This window comes from Megalobrama amblycephala, linkage group LG4 (assembly GCF_018812025.1).
Source record: "Megalobrama amblycephala isolate DHTTF-2021 linkage group LG4, ASM1881202v1, whole genome shotgun sequence".
Taxonomy (NCBI): Eukaryota; Metazoa; Chordata; class Actinopteri; order Cypriniformes; family Xenocyprididae; genus Megalobrama; species Megalobrama amblycephala.
Genome location: NC_063047.1, coordinates 19861409 through 19875626, shown reverse-complemented (window position 1 = coordinate 19875626; position 14218 = coordinate 19861409). Strand labels below are relative to the sequence as shown.

General features: G+C 37.3%; 2 protein-coding genes across 3 annotated transcripts in view; both read right to left on the bottom strand.

Moving 5' to 3' along the window:
* fras1 (Fraser extracellular matrix complex subunit 1) overlaps window positions 1-5869 on the bottom strand; it is a 131573-nt gene extending 125704 nt beyond the window's left edge. For both annotated transcript variants that reach the window (XM_048188165.1, XM_048188166.1), the window contains exons 1-2: window positions 5368-5869; window positions 4434-4465 (exon numbers count right to left, since the gene is read on the bottom strand). In XM_048188165.1, coding sequence (XP_048044122.1) covers window positions 4434-4465; window positions 5368-5434 — 99 coding nt within the window. In that variant the 5' untranslated portion in view covers window positions 5435-5869. The remainder of the gene's footprint in view (window positions 1-4433; window positions 4466-5367) is intronic.
* Window positions 5870-6988: 1119 nt separating this feature from the next.
* On the bottom strand, window positions 6989-13554 carry mrpl1 (mitochondrial ribosomal protein L1). The gene is made up of 9 exons (XM_048188162.1): window positions 13398-13554; window positions 12794-12890; window positions 12397-12661; window positions 10218-10301; window positions 10006-10077; window positions 9697-9808; window positions 9508-9605; window positions 7373-7454; window positions 6989-7153 (listed from the first exon to the last, which is right to left on the bottom strand). The coding sequence occupies exons 1-9, from the start codon at window positions 13426-13428 to the stop codon at window positions 7056-7058; spliced, it is 939 nt and encodes a 312-aa protein (XP_048044119.1). The 5' UTR covers window positions 13429-13554; the 3' UTR covers window positions 6989-7055.
* Between the last annotated feature and the right edge of the window lie 664 nt (window positions 13555-14218).

The following is a 14218-nucleotide window of genomic DNA, read 5'->3' as shown; positions in this document are numbered from 1 at the left end:
AATTGCTGTGTGAAGATCTCTTTGTACTAGGAAAACAAGTGCAAACTCAGTCCCGACGTCTTGTGCGGCAGGCCACACGGTGGAGAGGCTTTGTTTTGCCACTGAACAGGAGAACATGAGCGAAAACCAAAATTAGGCACTTAAGGGTAGAGAAGGCTGGAGCCAGAGACAGGCCCCGTCTGGCTGTCTTTCCCCAGGCTACCATCTTTCCGCACCTCAGTCGTTTCACCTCCGCTGTCTCCAGGGAATTCAAAAACACAACAGAAACAATAGCAAGCAATGATGTCACAGATGTGCAGATAACCACACGGAGATGCTGAATCTCTCCAAAATGTTTCTCATCTAGACTTTATGAACCTTTCAACCTCAAACTGACCTTTGAAATAAGGACTGTCAGTTCAACTCGCACTACAGTAGTCCTCCATTCCTGAAACCTCCAGATTTTGGTGGATCAGCATGGGATGAAATTTTAGTGCATAAAGTGTTGAATCCTAAATGTCAAACTGAATCGCGTCTGAACATGAATTATTCTGACTGCCAGAGGCTGCACTTAAGGGAGAGGGACAGGTAGCCAAACTCAAGAGTTATCTCATGGAGTTGCAAGAGATTTCTCACAACATCTCACAGTATGCTGAACCCCCAGCTAGAGTAAAATTTTAATCTGAGTAAAACCAACACTCAAACCACATAGACCACAATTCTGAATAGCATTCAGCCTACAACCTTCATCTTTCCTATCTGACAAATCTTAAAGGGATAATTCCCGCAACACGTATGAAATTCTTTCTTCTGTGGAACATGAAAAAGATGGTATTTTATATCTCTGTATTTATCCATACAATGGAAGTCAATGGTCACCAAATCAAAACTGTTTGGTTACTAACATTCTTCAAAATATCTTCATTTGTGTTCCAAAGAAGAAAGCAAGTCATACTTTTTTCTTTTTTTGGGTGGGGGGAAATATCCCTATTAACACACCTGTTTGACTACCATAGTCAGGTGGCAAGAGAGAGATTGCTTGGAGAAAATGTTCTTGACCACATTTGTAACATAAACATTAGACAAAAGTTAGTTGTTCCTGTGAGGTCATGTTTAAGAATGCACACCATTTAAAACTTCCAATCTGTCCACAGCAATAGACAAGATGCAAACACGCTTCAACTTAGAGCTGTAAGATAATCACTTGGAATGAACTGAGGAACAAAAGGCGATGACTTGCAGACAAACAACTCAGAAAAGCCACTGTCAAGCAAGAACTAGCTTTTTGCGGAGGTTTTAGATAATTTAGGCTGTTTGGAGTGCTTGTCTGCTAGTCAAGCAGGGTGTTTGTTTTAAGCAAGTATCTATGTACATGCTTGAAGAAAAATTCAAAATCTGTGCTCTGTTGAGCATCCCATAAATCCTAGATTCAGGAATTTAAAGACTGCTAAGCCACTTTTTAAAACATCCCTCTGTGCTCTGTACTCAATTGGTTTGTCGTATTGCTGTTTACCTCGATCAGTGGGACAAAATTGTATGTGTTCAGTGGGCCAGAAGGGGGTTAAAGCCAGTTTGTTCCCTAAAGAACTGGTGGATTACCCACTAAAGCCACTTGAAGTTTTCCAAAACAAGAAACCTGTGGAACTACCTCACCCATTATCATAACGTGAATAAAATCAGGCCAAAAATGATACCTCCCTTTCTGTGACTAAATAAAATCCAACAATGAATAAAAAGGTTTGTGACTGCTACCAACAGAGAAGATCAGTTCTCTGAAGTAGAACATGTGTCATATTCATGTTTTGATGCATGTTTCACAATCCCATGTAAAGTCTGCACGATTAGGATTCAACTTTAGATTTAGTTGCATTGAGACATAATACAACAGGTCAAGAATTAAATGACCCGTCTCGTTAAAAAAGATGGTTTGTGAACATCAGAAAACCACTATAATGAGGCTTAAAATGAGGAGAACCTTCATGTGCCTTGAGATCATGAAGCCCAGAGCTTCATCCTTTGAAAAATCCTGAAAAACATCATGGGTGGCATGGGTGAAGGCACCAGGATGAACATCAGTTACTGGTGATGCTCCCTCTATTTAATAACCCAGCACAATTAATTTGCACATTTATTCTTGCATGTGCACTTGCTCTCCAAGTAAATTATGGATACATTAAAATGAACTAAATACTTTATTTTAAAGTTAAATCCAATCAAACAACCAAAATCTGTGTCATTTTAGGGGTATGTTTATACAGTTCTATTCTTGAGTTGCCCTACATTTCGATTGCTTGGAGGCGGACTACTTGCAATGCAAGGAATTTGTGCTCCAGGGCACGAGTGATATGTTTAGATGTGGTGATGTACCTTATTTCAGAATGTGCTGCTGAATGGAAAGGGTGAGCATTATTGCACTGGGTATCATTAATCTTTATACTGTATTCATTGCAAGGACTCTTTAAAACTGCTACAAAACTGCTGTTTTCTGCCATTGTCTGCTAAGGCAAAATTAACACTCCCGAGAAGTCATATCACCTACTGTTTTAGTTGCAGTTGTATTTAACTCTCTCTGTTTTCGAAGGCTGTAGAAGTAGCACAGTTATAAATATTCAAAGAAAAACTTTAGACCAACTGCCAAATAACTCTCAACAGGCTCTTCAAATACATGTTCACATTCATGGCAATGTTACACACAACAACAAGTGGTTCGTTTCTGACACCATAAAAAAGTAGAAAAAAAATTAATATACTGTACCATTCAAAAGTCTGGACACAATTTTTCACACAATTCAAAGTCTCTAATGCTCCAAAGTTGCATTTATTTGATCAAAAAATACTGTACAAAAAAACTAATAATGTGAAATATCATTATAATTTAAAATAATTTTCTATTTTAATATATATTAAAAAAGTAATTTATTCCTGTGTTGGCAAAGCTGAATTTTCAGCTATCATTACTCCAGTCTTCATAGTCACATGATCGTTCAGAAATCATTCTAATATGATGATTTGGTGCTCAAGAAACATTATTATTATTACTATTATTATTATTATCAATGTTGAAAATAGTTGTGCTGCTTAAACCATCATGCCTTTAGCATTCTATGATGAATAGAAAGTTCAGGGAGAGCATTTATTTGAAGTATCGATTTCATTTTATAAATGTCTTTACATTGACTTTTGATCAACTTAAAGTAACCTTGCAGAATAAAAGTATTTGCCTTCAAACAAAACTTTTACTGACCCCAGTCCTTTAAAAGGTAGAGTTTACCTTCACTTTCCATCACTATCATCAAACAAAGGGTTAAAAAACTAACACAAAACACATAATTAGCTGAATTGAAGTAAGCTATACAAGTACTACAGAATTAAATATCTTAATATTTCAAGAAACTAAATAAATGCATACATTTTGACTGGGTTTAACCATTCACTGATTATCTTAACTAGTGCTTTGATTTGCTAAAACGACTTCTGAAAAGAGCTTGGAGCCATAATTGCTACTTAAATCCTGCCTTTTTTCTATATCAGGACACTTTGGCTCCTTGTCCAGGTGTTTTGGCTGACTTTGCTTTTGAACTTCAAAGAGCCTCTTGACTCCCTTCAGCATGTCTCCACCTGCCCATGACCGTCTTTCCAACCCGCTCCCCATTTTTCCCACAAAGCCTCTTGAATCCCAGGAGGAGCAGAGTTTTAGGGAATAATGCGCACATACCATTCACTTCCATTCCCAGTTCTCAGGGAATTGAAGGAAGGAATCCCGCTGCTTTGTTTACACTACTTTTAATTACTGTCATTACACAAAAGCAGAGACCAAGATGTGTCATTATTCTCCATTAAACCATGAAGAAAACCTGTTATGCACCACAGTTCCATGTATGAAGCTTGTGTGAAGCATTTCTAACAGGTATTTTCTCTTGTAATGGCACAAGAAAGTGTTTCTGTACACTTAAAATGTTACAATTCCTGCAAGCAATCATGGATGAAGTTTAAAATTACACACGTATGTTAACAAAAAAACCATTAGTTCTGCAAAGGGAACAACAAAAGGGCAATCTCATCATTCACAGTCACAAAATGCATGGAAATCTTAGAGGTGTCTTACAATTTGCACTGAGCTGTAAAAGAGACAACTGAATATAAGGTTTCTCAAGGTACACAATCTAGACCATCTCCTCCTCATTTCCATTCATAAAGTCAGCACGTTCATTATTTATGAGGCACTTCTCCTCAAATACATCTGTAATGACTGTGAGACCTATTCTTACTGATACTTTACCAGGCGACTCATTTCAATGCCAGTGCTGTGATAATGGGCCTCTAAATAATTAAAGACAATGTCCGACTTACATAACTGGACCAGGATTATTGCTTAAAGCCCCAGATCTCAACACAAGAACATTAATGCTCCAAATAAAAGGAAGCGAAAACAAGAAAAGGGAATGGATACGTACCGCAAACAATGCGCCTTGATGGACACATGCTCCTGTGGATGGAGAAAATGAGGTGAACAGGGGTTGAAAAGGATCAATACATTAGCTTTTACCAATTGACAAGTTCATTATTACTTGTGGACAAATGTCACAGTCATGGCAATCATGTGTCTGACAATGTCTCTTGACATTCATAAATGCCCTTGTTGTCACCCAATGTAAGAGAACGCAAAAGATTGTCACACAGTTAATTAATGAAATTTAACGGTTTACTCTCAAAGGTTGTAAAGAGAAAAGGATGTCAGTCAACATGTTATAAAAAACGGATAAAGAAAGATTATAAGTTTGACATTTATTTGCCATGTTAACAGATACAGCTGGGAACTGAAAGACACTTAAATACTAGTTAAATGCATAACACTGTAGCTCAACAGTATTGATTTATAGGCATCAGGCAAGAGAACAAATGCATTTGAGATGATAGAAACTGCATTAAATTGCTTTTGAAGATGATGTTAACTGTTATGATGTCTAAAATCCAAGATTTACTTCTTAAAGAAAGCCTACTTCCCTCAGGAAACACTTCAATCTTGAGAAAGAAAAAAAAAAATCGGAATAATGTTGACTTTCAAACAACTTGTCAATAATAACAACAACAAACTAGAGTGTTATAATGAATTCATGCAAACGTATCACAAGTTGATGTGGGAAGATACAGAGATACATGATGCGGACGCGGTTTCATAAACAGCATCACTCTAAGACATCACAGTCATTCAGTTATTTAATATTATAGGACTCTCTGTATTGCGCATTGCTATTTTATCGCATATTTCCATGCGCACCTTCAGAAGAACTGATTTATCCGTTCAAAACCTCTTATTTGCAAGTTTTACCTATAGTAGGCAACACATTTAACTGAATTCAGTGAAATCACGATAACAGAAACACCAACCTTCAGCTCCTGGCGAGATGGTGATATATCCAAATAAAACGGTTAGAAGGATCCAAATAGGACCCATATTCACTTTAGAAACTGTGTTAATCCAAAATGCACAAAAAATACAATCGCTTTAACTTGAATGTGAATTAGAACGTATCATCGTTGCATTCCCGAGGACTCAAATCAATCACCAGCGCCTGAGCTTGAAGTCTTGCAGACGGTCGGTCTCGTTACTGGGAAGCATCCAGTCCGTAGTAGATCCAGTCCAGTGCGCTCTCCAGCGAAACTTCCTCACGGAGCGCAGTTCCAACACGAAAATCCTTCCTCTTAAAAGTACGGGGCCATAGCAAAGACAACTTGAACGCGAATGATTACAGGGGAACACGCGCTAACAACCACCACTGAGCTTACGAGCTGCTCTTTAAAGTGAGTTATTGGAGACACGACCAGCTGCATTCACGAGTTGAGAAGCCCCCTCCTCCACCTCTACCTACCACTGTGGGAACAAAAATAAAAAAACTTTTGACGATTTGGTTTTGTGGTAGTCTTCTGTTAATGCTATGTGCAAAAGTTTTTTTTTTTTAATTATTATTTTTAGGCCAATTAATGTATGTGTAAACATGCATTCTAGACCTAGAACGTTCTCTATGTAGAATATTTCTACAATTCTACGTTGTGCGTGAATTCAAATTAAACTTTTGAAAATATTTGAATTTTAAAAATAGTAGAACGCTTTACGGCCAGAGATTTCTGAGAGTCACGTGCAGCAGCGAAATCTGATCCTTGGTTGAGCTCATTCACGGACAAAAACAGAAAAATCTTGGACATTTGAAGACAAAGAAATTCAGACCTTTCTAACCATGCTATATTTTCAAATGTCGTTTTAAAATCTCTTAACATACAGTTAGATTGGCTATAAAAATAGCAATATTAGTAAAAGGCCAGCGCTTTGTTCTAAGTAAATATTTATGGTTAAAATACATATACTGCCACAAAACCTGCCTTTGTCCATCTTAGCCCTTAACAAGGATATTTTGAAAATTCCGAAGATGAAGACATAAAAAGTACTGCATTGCCATTGAATCCGAGCTTAATTAGTTTAGAAATGTGAGCGACAGTTTCTACTGCCACCTGCTGTTAGAGGCAGGGGATGCCAGAGCCAGTGGGTGGGGGGAGGAAAAGCACCAAAAAAAAAAAAAAAAAAAAAGTAAAAAGATTTTTTTTTTCCAGGTCCCAAAGTGTACTAAGGTTTAAACATATTTTTAAACTATATGAATATACAAAGTGACTTTTTACCCAACAGAAGGGGGACTTAGTGATATAGACAAGCCAATGGAGTTGAGGCAAAAATTGCCACTATGCAAATAGTTGTGAAAATGTAAGACTGATAATAATTTTTAAATAAAAACTAAAAATTAACCCCTACATTAAAATGTGAACAATTTTCTGTTAAATTCACTAACTTGAAGCATTCCATACTATTACAAATTAATCTCCATTATGATTGGGAAGTCAATGTGGGCCGAAATCCTGGGCAACAGGGCATCCTTACTGACCACTCTGCCGTATCCCTACCTAAAATATGCTTCTGCTGTAAAAACTGGCTGCAGAATAATCACACCATTAAACATGATCACATTTACCATTTTATTGCAGTCTAATGTTTTGTACAATGCAAATATATACACAAAGCATAAAGCTCATGCTTTTTTCTCTTCCTGTGGTAACAATTCCTCGATTTTGATGTTCAAGCCTTCACTCGACCTACTGCAGATAATTGCTCGGTCAATAAGTGGACCTGGAAGAAAAGACATTTTATTCATGACAAAGAATAGCAGAAGAATTTCCAACAATGTCAAATCGACTTATAGAGAGCATGGACATGCTAACAAACATGCAGTCATCATATTTCTGTAGATTTTTTTAATGTTCAAAGGAATTCAGCCTTAGCATATGCTCTCAGTTTGTGAGGTGGTTAGAATAAATTATACTTATACTTAGTACATAAATTACTTACCAAATTCTGCTGGTTTATGGCTTGCCACATCTTTTACAATAGCATGAATGTTTTCCAAAATACACTCCTTTGGCATGTCCAGCTGTTTAACAAACAAAACCAAGTTTAAAACGAAAAAAAAAAAAAAAAGTAACTAATGGATGTGAAAATAAGCAGATATCACCCTGCTCGCTCTTACTTTATCATATTACAGTATCTCACAGAAGTGAGTACACCCCTCACATTTTTGTAAATATTTTATTATATCTTTTCATGTGACAGCACTGAAGAAATGACACTTTGCTACAATGTAAAGTAGTGAGTGTACAGTAGGGCTGGGCGATATATCGAATGCTTTTGTCACGCGCATTTCGTCAGTAAAGCCGGTTCCCTGATTACCGCTAAATCGCCATCACCTGCTTTCAAATGGAGAGGCATTTAATAGACAGAGCCGTAGATCACTGATTAGCCACGCAATATCGCGTTCAATATCGACGGCGATTCATATCGATATTGAACGTGATATTTGCGTGGCTTGAGGGTGAACTACGGCTCTGTCTATTAAATGCCGCTCCATTTGAAAGCAGGTGATGGCGATTTAGCGGTAATCAGGGAACCGGCTTTACTGACGAAATGCGCGTGACAAAAGCATTCGATATCTCGCCCAGCCCTAGTGTACAGCTTGTATAACAGTGTAAATTTGCTGTCCCCTCAAAATAACTCAACACACAGCCATTAATATCTAAACCGCTGGCCACAAAAGTGAGTACACCCCTAAGTGAAAATGTCCAAATTGGGTCCAAAGTGTCAATATTTTGTGTGGCCACCATTATTTTCCATTATTTTCCAGCATTGCCTTAACCCTCTTGGGCATGGAGTTCACCACTGGAGTCCTCTTCCACTCCTCATGACAACATCACGGAGCTGGTGGATGTTAGAGACTTTGCGCTCCTCCACCTTCCTTTTGAGGATGCCCCACAGATGCTCAATAGGGTTTAGGTCTGGAGACATGCTTGGCCAGTCCATCACTTTTACCCTCAGCTTCTTTAGCAAGGCAGTGGTCGTCTTGGAGGTGTGTTTGGGGTCGTTATCATGTTGGAATACCAGTCTCTGAAGGGAGGGGATCATGCTCTGCTCATTCATGGTTCCCTCAATGAACTGTAGCTCCCCAGTGCCGACAGCCCCAGACCATGACACTCCCACCACCATGCTTGACTGTAGGCAAGACACTCTTTTTGTACTCCTCACCTGGTTGCCGCCACACACACTTGACACCAACTGAACCAAATAAGTTTATCTTGGTCTCATCAGACCACAGGACATGTTTCCTGTAACCCATGTCCTTAGTTTGCTTGTCTTCAGCAAACTGTTTGCGGGCTTTCTTGTGCATCATCTTTAGAAGAGGCTTCCTTCTGGGATGACAGCCATGCAGACCAATTTGATGCAGTGTGTGGCGTATGGTCTGAGCACTGACAGGCTGACCCCCCACCCCTTCAACCTCTGCATCAATGCTGGTAGCACTCATACGTCTATTTCCAAAACACAACCTCTGGATATGACGCCGAGCATGTGCACTCAACTTCTTTGGTCGACCATAGCGAGGTCTGTTCTGAGTGGAACCTGTCCTGTTAAACTGCTGTATGGTCTTGGCCACCGTGCTGCAGCTCAGTTTCAGGGTCTTGGCAATCTTCTTATAGCCTACGCCATCTTTATGTAGAGCAACAATTCTTTTTTTCAGATCCTCAGAGAGTTCTTTGCCATTAGGTGCCATGTTGAACTTCCAGCGACCAGTATGAGAGAGTGAGAGCGATAACACCAAATTTAACACACCTGCTCCCCATTCACATGACACCGGGAAGAAAAAATAACTAATTGGGCCCAATTTAGAAATTTTCACTTGAGGTGTACTCACTTTTGTGGCCAGTGGTTTAGACATTAATGGCTGTGTGTTGAGTTATTTTGAGGGGACAGCAAATTTACACTGTTATACAAGATGTGCACTCACTACTTTACTTTGTATCAAAGTGTCATTTCTTCAGTGTTGTCACAGGAAAAGATATAATAAAATATTTACAAAAATGTGAGGGGTGTACTCACTTCTGTGAGATACTGTATATATAGAAATGTCTGTCTCAAAGCAGTTCAATGTGACTTACTGTTGCAACTTGTGTGTTAACATAGATGTCCTCCACCATATATTCATGACCGGTCTTGAACAATGCAAGCATTTTGGGTATATTTATTCCAACTGATCCTGATGCAAAGAACACAATAATCCAATTTAACCACTATTTAGTTGTCCATTAATAGAACATGCCTGATACATGACATGGAAAATCACTGACCTCTCTTGCTCTTGGGAAACTTCTTCCTCAGCTTGTTCTTCAGAGGAAGCAACTTTTGTAAAATGTCTGGCTCAGCCAAGTAGAAATCTGCTGTGATCTCATCAGCTAAAATCTGTAATTACCACAATGTAAATGGACAACAAAAAAACAATACTCTTTTTAATAAATGATTACTATGTGTTAGCCAAAACATAGGTTGAATTCAGGGTAACTGGGCCCTTTTTTGTTTGAACACACACACAAAAGAGACACTTAAACATCATATGTAGGAGTTAACTTTCTCCACCAACAAGTTCTCATGAGCTTTACCTTGTCAATCAGTTCTGGTCCACCTGCAACTGTTGCTCCATTCTCCATTGCTATTCTGGCTTGATCGGGATTCTGTAAAGCCATAATTCTAGAATTAATGTATGTTAACTGAACAGCCTCCTGAAATGGAGCTGTAAATTCTTATCAGATCGGTTCAGTCAATGACACCTGTAATGTTTAACGTAATAAGTGATGCAGAGTGAAGCTCCCACCTCAGTGAAAACCACTATTCTGTTGTTGTCCGATCTGAAGGGATGTGGTAAATGCATCGTGCTAACAAATGGATCCACTTTTTTCTGAAACAAAACAAATGGAATTTAATTAAGGTTTAATGTTCTGTTCAAACATAATTGTTTGTTGCAGTTACAGTACTGAAATGTTTTTATAACCATGCCAGGGAAAAAATGTACTCAACCGGCAAGAGTATTGTTCATCCAGTTAACTCAAAATAACATTGTTTCTAGTTCATTAAACATATTTAATTTAAAGTGAACCAGCACAAGAAAAGAGAGACTTTTGCATTAGCCACATATGAGACGGTTTTCAATACCACAATTCATTATGTATTTAAGCAATATTTCAGCAGCAATTTTTTTTTTTACAAGATCAAGGAACTTCAAGAATTATTGTGCTATGGTGTAGAACTTGATGCATTTAAGCTTTCTTGAAGCAAGAACAGCTCCATTACAGCTTTAATTTGTCTCTGACAACTGCAACTTAAGCATGGGAAAGCTCTTGTGGATTCCTGGAACACGTTTCCAGCAAACTAACAAATCTCTTTTATTAATTCAGTGTTAGTCACTCCAGTTTTGCAAATGTAATACTGGTTTTAGTGATTAAATGAATACACTACCATTAAAAGTTTTAGGGTCAGTGTTTTTTTTTTTTTTTTTTTTTTTTTTAAAAGGTGCCCTAGATTCAAAAATTGAATTTACCTTGGCATAGTTAAATAACAAGAGTTCAGTACATGGAAAAGACATACAGTGAGTCTCAAACCCCATTGTTTCCTCCTCCTTATATAAATCTCATTTGTTTAAACGACCTCTGGAAAACAGGCGAATCTCAACATAACACCGACTGTTACGTAACAGTCGGGATCATTAATATGTACGCCCCCAATATTTGCATATGTCAGCCCATGTTCCCAACATTATGAAAGGGATTACACAAGGGCAGCCAGTTAACGTCTGGAGCTGCACACAGCCGAATCATCAGACTAGGTAAGCAAGAACAACAGCGAAAAATGGCAGATGGAGCAATAATAACTGACATGTTCCATGATAGCATGATATTTTTACTGATATTTGTAAATTGTCTTTCTAAATGTTTCGTTAGCATGTTGCTAATGTACTGTTAAATGAGGTTAAAGTTACCATCGTTTCTTACTGTATTCACGGAGACAAGAGCCGTCGCTATTTTCATTTTTTAAACACTTGCAGTCTGTATAATGCATAAACACAACTTCATTCTTTATAAATCTCTCCAACAGTGTAGCATTAGCTGTTAGCCACGGAGGACAGCCTCAAATTCATTCAGAATAAAACTTTAACATCCAAATAAATACTTTACTCACATAATTCGAAGCATGGATACAGCATGCATGACGAACATCTTGTAAAGATCCATTTGAGGGTTATGTTAGCTGTGTGAACTTTGTAAATGCGCTGTAATATAGTCGACAGCTCATGTGGCAGGGAGCATGCGATTTAAGGGGGCGGCGCCGAGTGTAAATCAGTGCATTGTTAATGATGCCCCAAAATAGGCAGTTAAAAAAATTAATAAAAAAAAAAATCTATGGGGTATTTTGAGCTGAAACTTCACAGACACATTCAGGGGACACCTTAGACTTATATTACATCTTGTGAAAAAGCATTCTTGGGCACCTTTAAGAAATTAATTTTATTCAGCAAGAATGCATTATATTGATCAAAAGTGACAGGGAAGATTTTAACATTACTATAAAGATATTACTATTTTTACTGCATTTTGATTAAATAAATTCAACATTGGCAAGCACAGGTCTTCTTTCAAACACAATTTATCCACAAAAATTTGAACAGTAGTGTAGTGTAATAGTTTTTGCAACTACTCAGATTCATTCATTTACATTTTATTAATCCTACTAGAACTTAAAAAAGATTAGAAATACAAACTAGAAATACAAATTGTAATAATATTTCACAATTCTACATTTTACCTAATTTTTGATTTAATAATTGCATCCTTGGTGAGCATAAGTGAATAATTTCAAAATCATTCCAAAAATCTTACCACCAACACCAAACTTTTGAACGGTAGTCTAAAAAATGTATCTTAATTTAAAAGTAAAAGTAAATGTATTATTATAAGCAAATATTACTTGGCTTCAGAAAACAACCACATAAAAAGTACCTTTTTCTCCAGCTTCATGTCCAGACGTAGATTAATGTACACAGGCTGGTTTTCAGGACTGAAGTCCAGCTTCTGAAAGCTCTTCAGCATTTCAATGGCCACGGGTGTCTCATAGACAGGTTTGGGATAGTACCTCACCATGTACACATCGTCTACTGGAGCCCAGGCTGTGAGTCCATACGGTTTATGCCTATCTTTGTCATCAACCTTTTTCTTCTCTTTCACCACCTTTTCTTGAACCTTCTCCTCCTTCTTCTCTTTCGGCCTACAAAGTTTTGATCATGAAGAACATGATTCCTCTTTGCATATATTATTTTTGCATGGTTTCTTAAAAAAATAACTTTATTAGACAACCTTTTTACCAAGGTAAAGACTAAATAGTGTAAACAAGACGTACTTGGTAGCAGCGTAGGATCTTACAGGCTGCTGTCTGTGTGCAGTCAGTGAGACAGAATGAGCTCTGCATGTGAGCAGACTCTGACATCTGGGTAATACTGTGCATGAAACAAGACACATGAGCATAATAGAATTAAAATGATTTGTTCAAATGATAATGGTTACATTACAACTTTCTACTTAGTAGTAAAGAGACTGAAGGTAGTGGATCTAAAGGGTGACCAATAGACACTTTCTTGCAAAAATGTACAATGTTAGCCAAATCCATCAAAATACCATAGTTATCACAGTAGTTGTCACTGTGAGACACTGAATAGCCATTGCTATCATCAATTATGGGTTACCATGTAACAATTTAAATATACAGAGGCACTGTTCTGCTTACTCAATCCAAAATAATGCATCTAACATATTATAATATATATAACTAACTAACTATAAGAAATCGTGGTGAAAGCTGTCAGCTTGTGTAGATGCACAACGCAATGTCCTTTAGATATCAACTCGAGTATTCTGTACATGGCAGCTTGCATGTTATTAATCTCTGAAAATACACTGGAATAAACAGAATTTAAGTAAAATAATGTGTAATGATAAAAACTGACCTCTTAAAACACTCCTCGAGGGGGCAGCCATGTTGACAGAATTTTGTGTTACACTTAAATTACCCGTCTAAATCATCAACCACCGTTTAAGCGTTCCCACTCATACATATCGTTATGATTGTGTCGTGCGCATCTAGCTTTGGTAAAAATATTGTACATAATATAAATTAATTTCTATACATACGCTATTTTTTTATATACGACAACAAACGACTAATGTGCCTGTTACAATTTGCATTCTTGTCCACCATCAAGATCATGCGTGTTATTTGCCCCATTTATATAAAATAATCCAACAACCCTGCATGAAATATACAAAAGTTGCACGTTAAAGGTAAAAAAACGCGGTAGCAGTTCTTCTGTAATAAGTTCAATTTAGCAGGTTTATTATAAACTCTTTCCTGTATGAACCTTAAAGGCATACTATAATAAAACAGAGCTGTATACAGCGTCTTACTGCAAGAGCACAATGCTCTCCACTCCAGGTAAGATGAGTTTTTAGAGAGGTTGTGAGTAAAATTGCACGAATCGTTCTTTTAAATCGGATCTTTTCAATGAATCTATTGATCCGAACTATTCGTTTACGAATCGTTAAACATTAGTAGCAAATATCCTATACGACTTGATTACGACATCAACACATACGAAATAAATTATAACATTGTAGTACAAAATTGATGTAAACGAATGAAACTTTTTTTATTTACGCTGAATCATGCCTGCAACAAACTGAACTGGGATACACGAAACTTCAAACACTAAATGCACTTCATAGAAAATAAAAAAAACAACCATATATGCCCTCGTTATGACTTTATGGA

What these genes read in the sequence shown, in the direction of transcription:
- mrpl1 (XM_048188162.1), bottom strand. Translation starts at nt 13,428, where the DNA reads ATGGCTGCCCCCTCGAGGAGTGTTTTAAGAG. An exon ending in ACATGAAGCTGGAGAAAAAG is followed by an intron (nt 10,302 to 12,396) that starts GTACTTTTTATG and finishes GTTTTGTTTCAG; the next exon opens with AAAAAAGTGGATCCATTTGT. An exon ending in GTTTCCCAAGAGCAAGAGAG is followed by an intron (nt 9,606 to 9,696) that starts GTCAGTGATTTT and finishes TCTTTGCATCAG; the next exon opens with GATCAGTTGGAATAAATATA.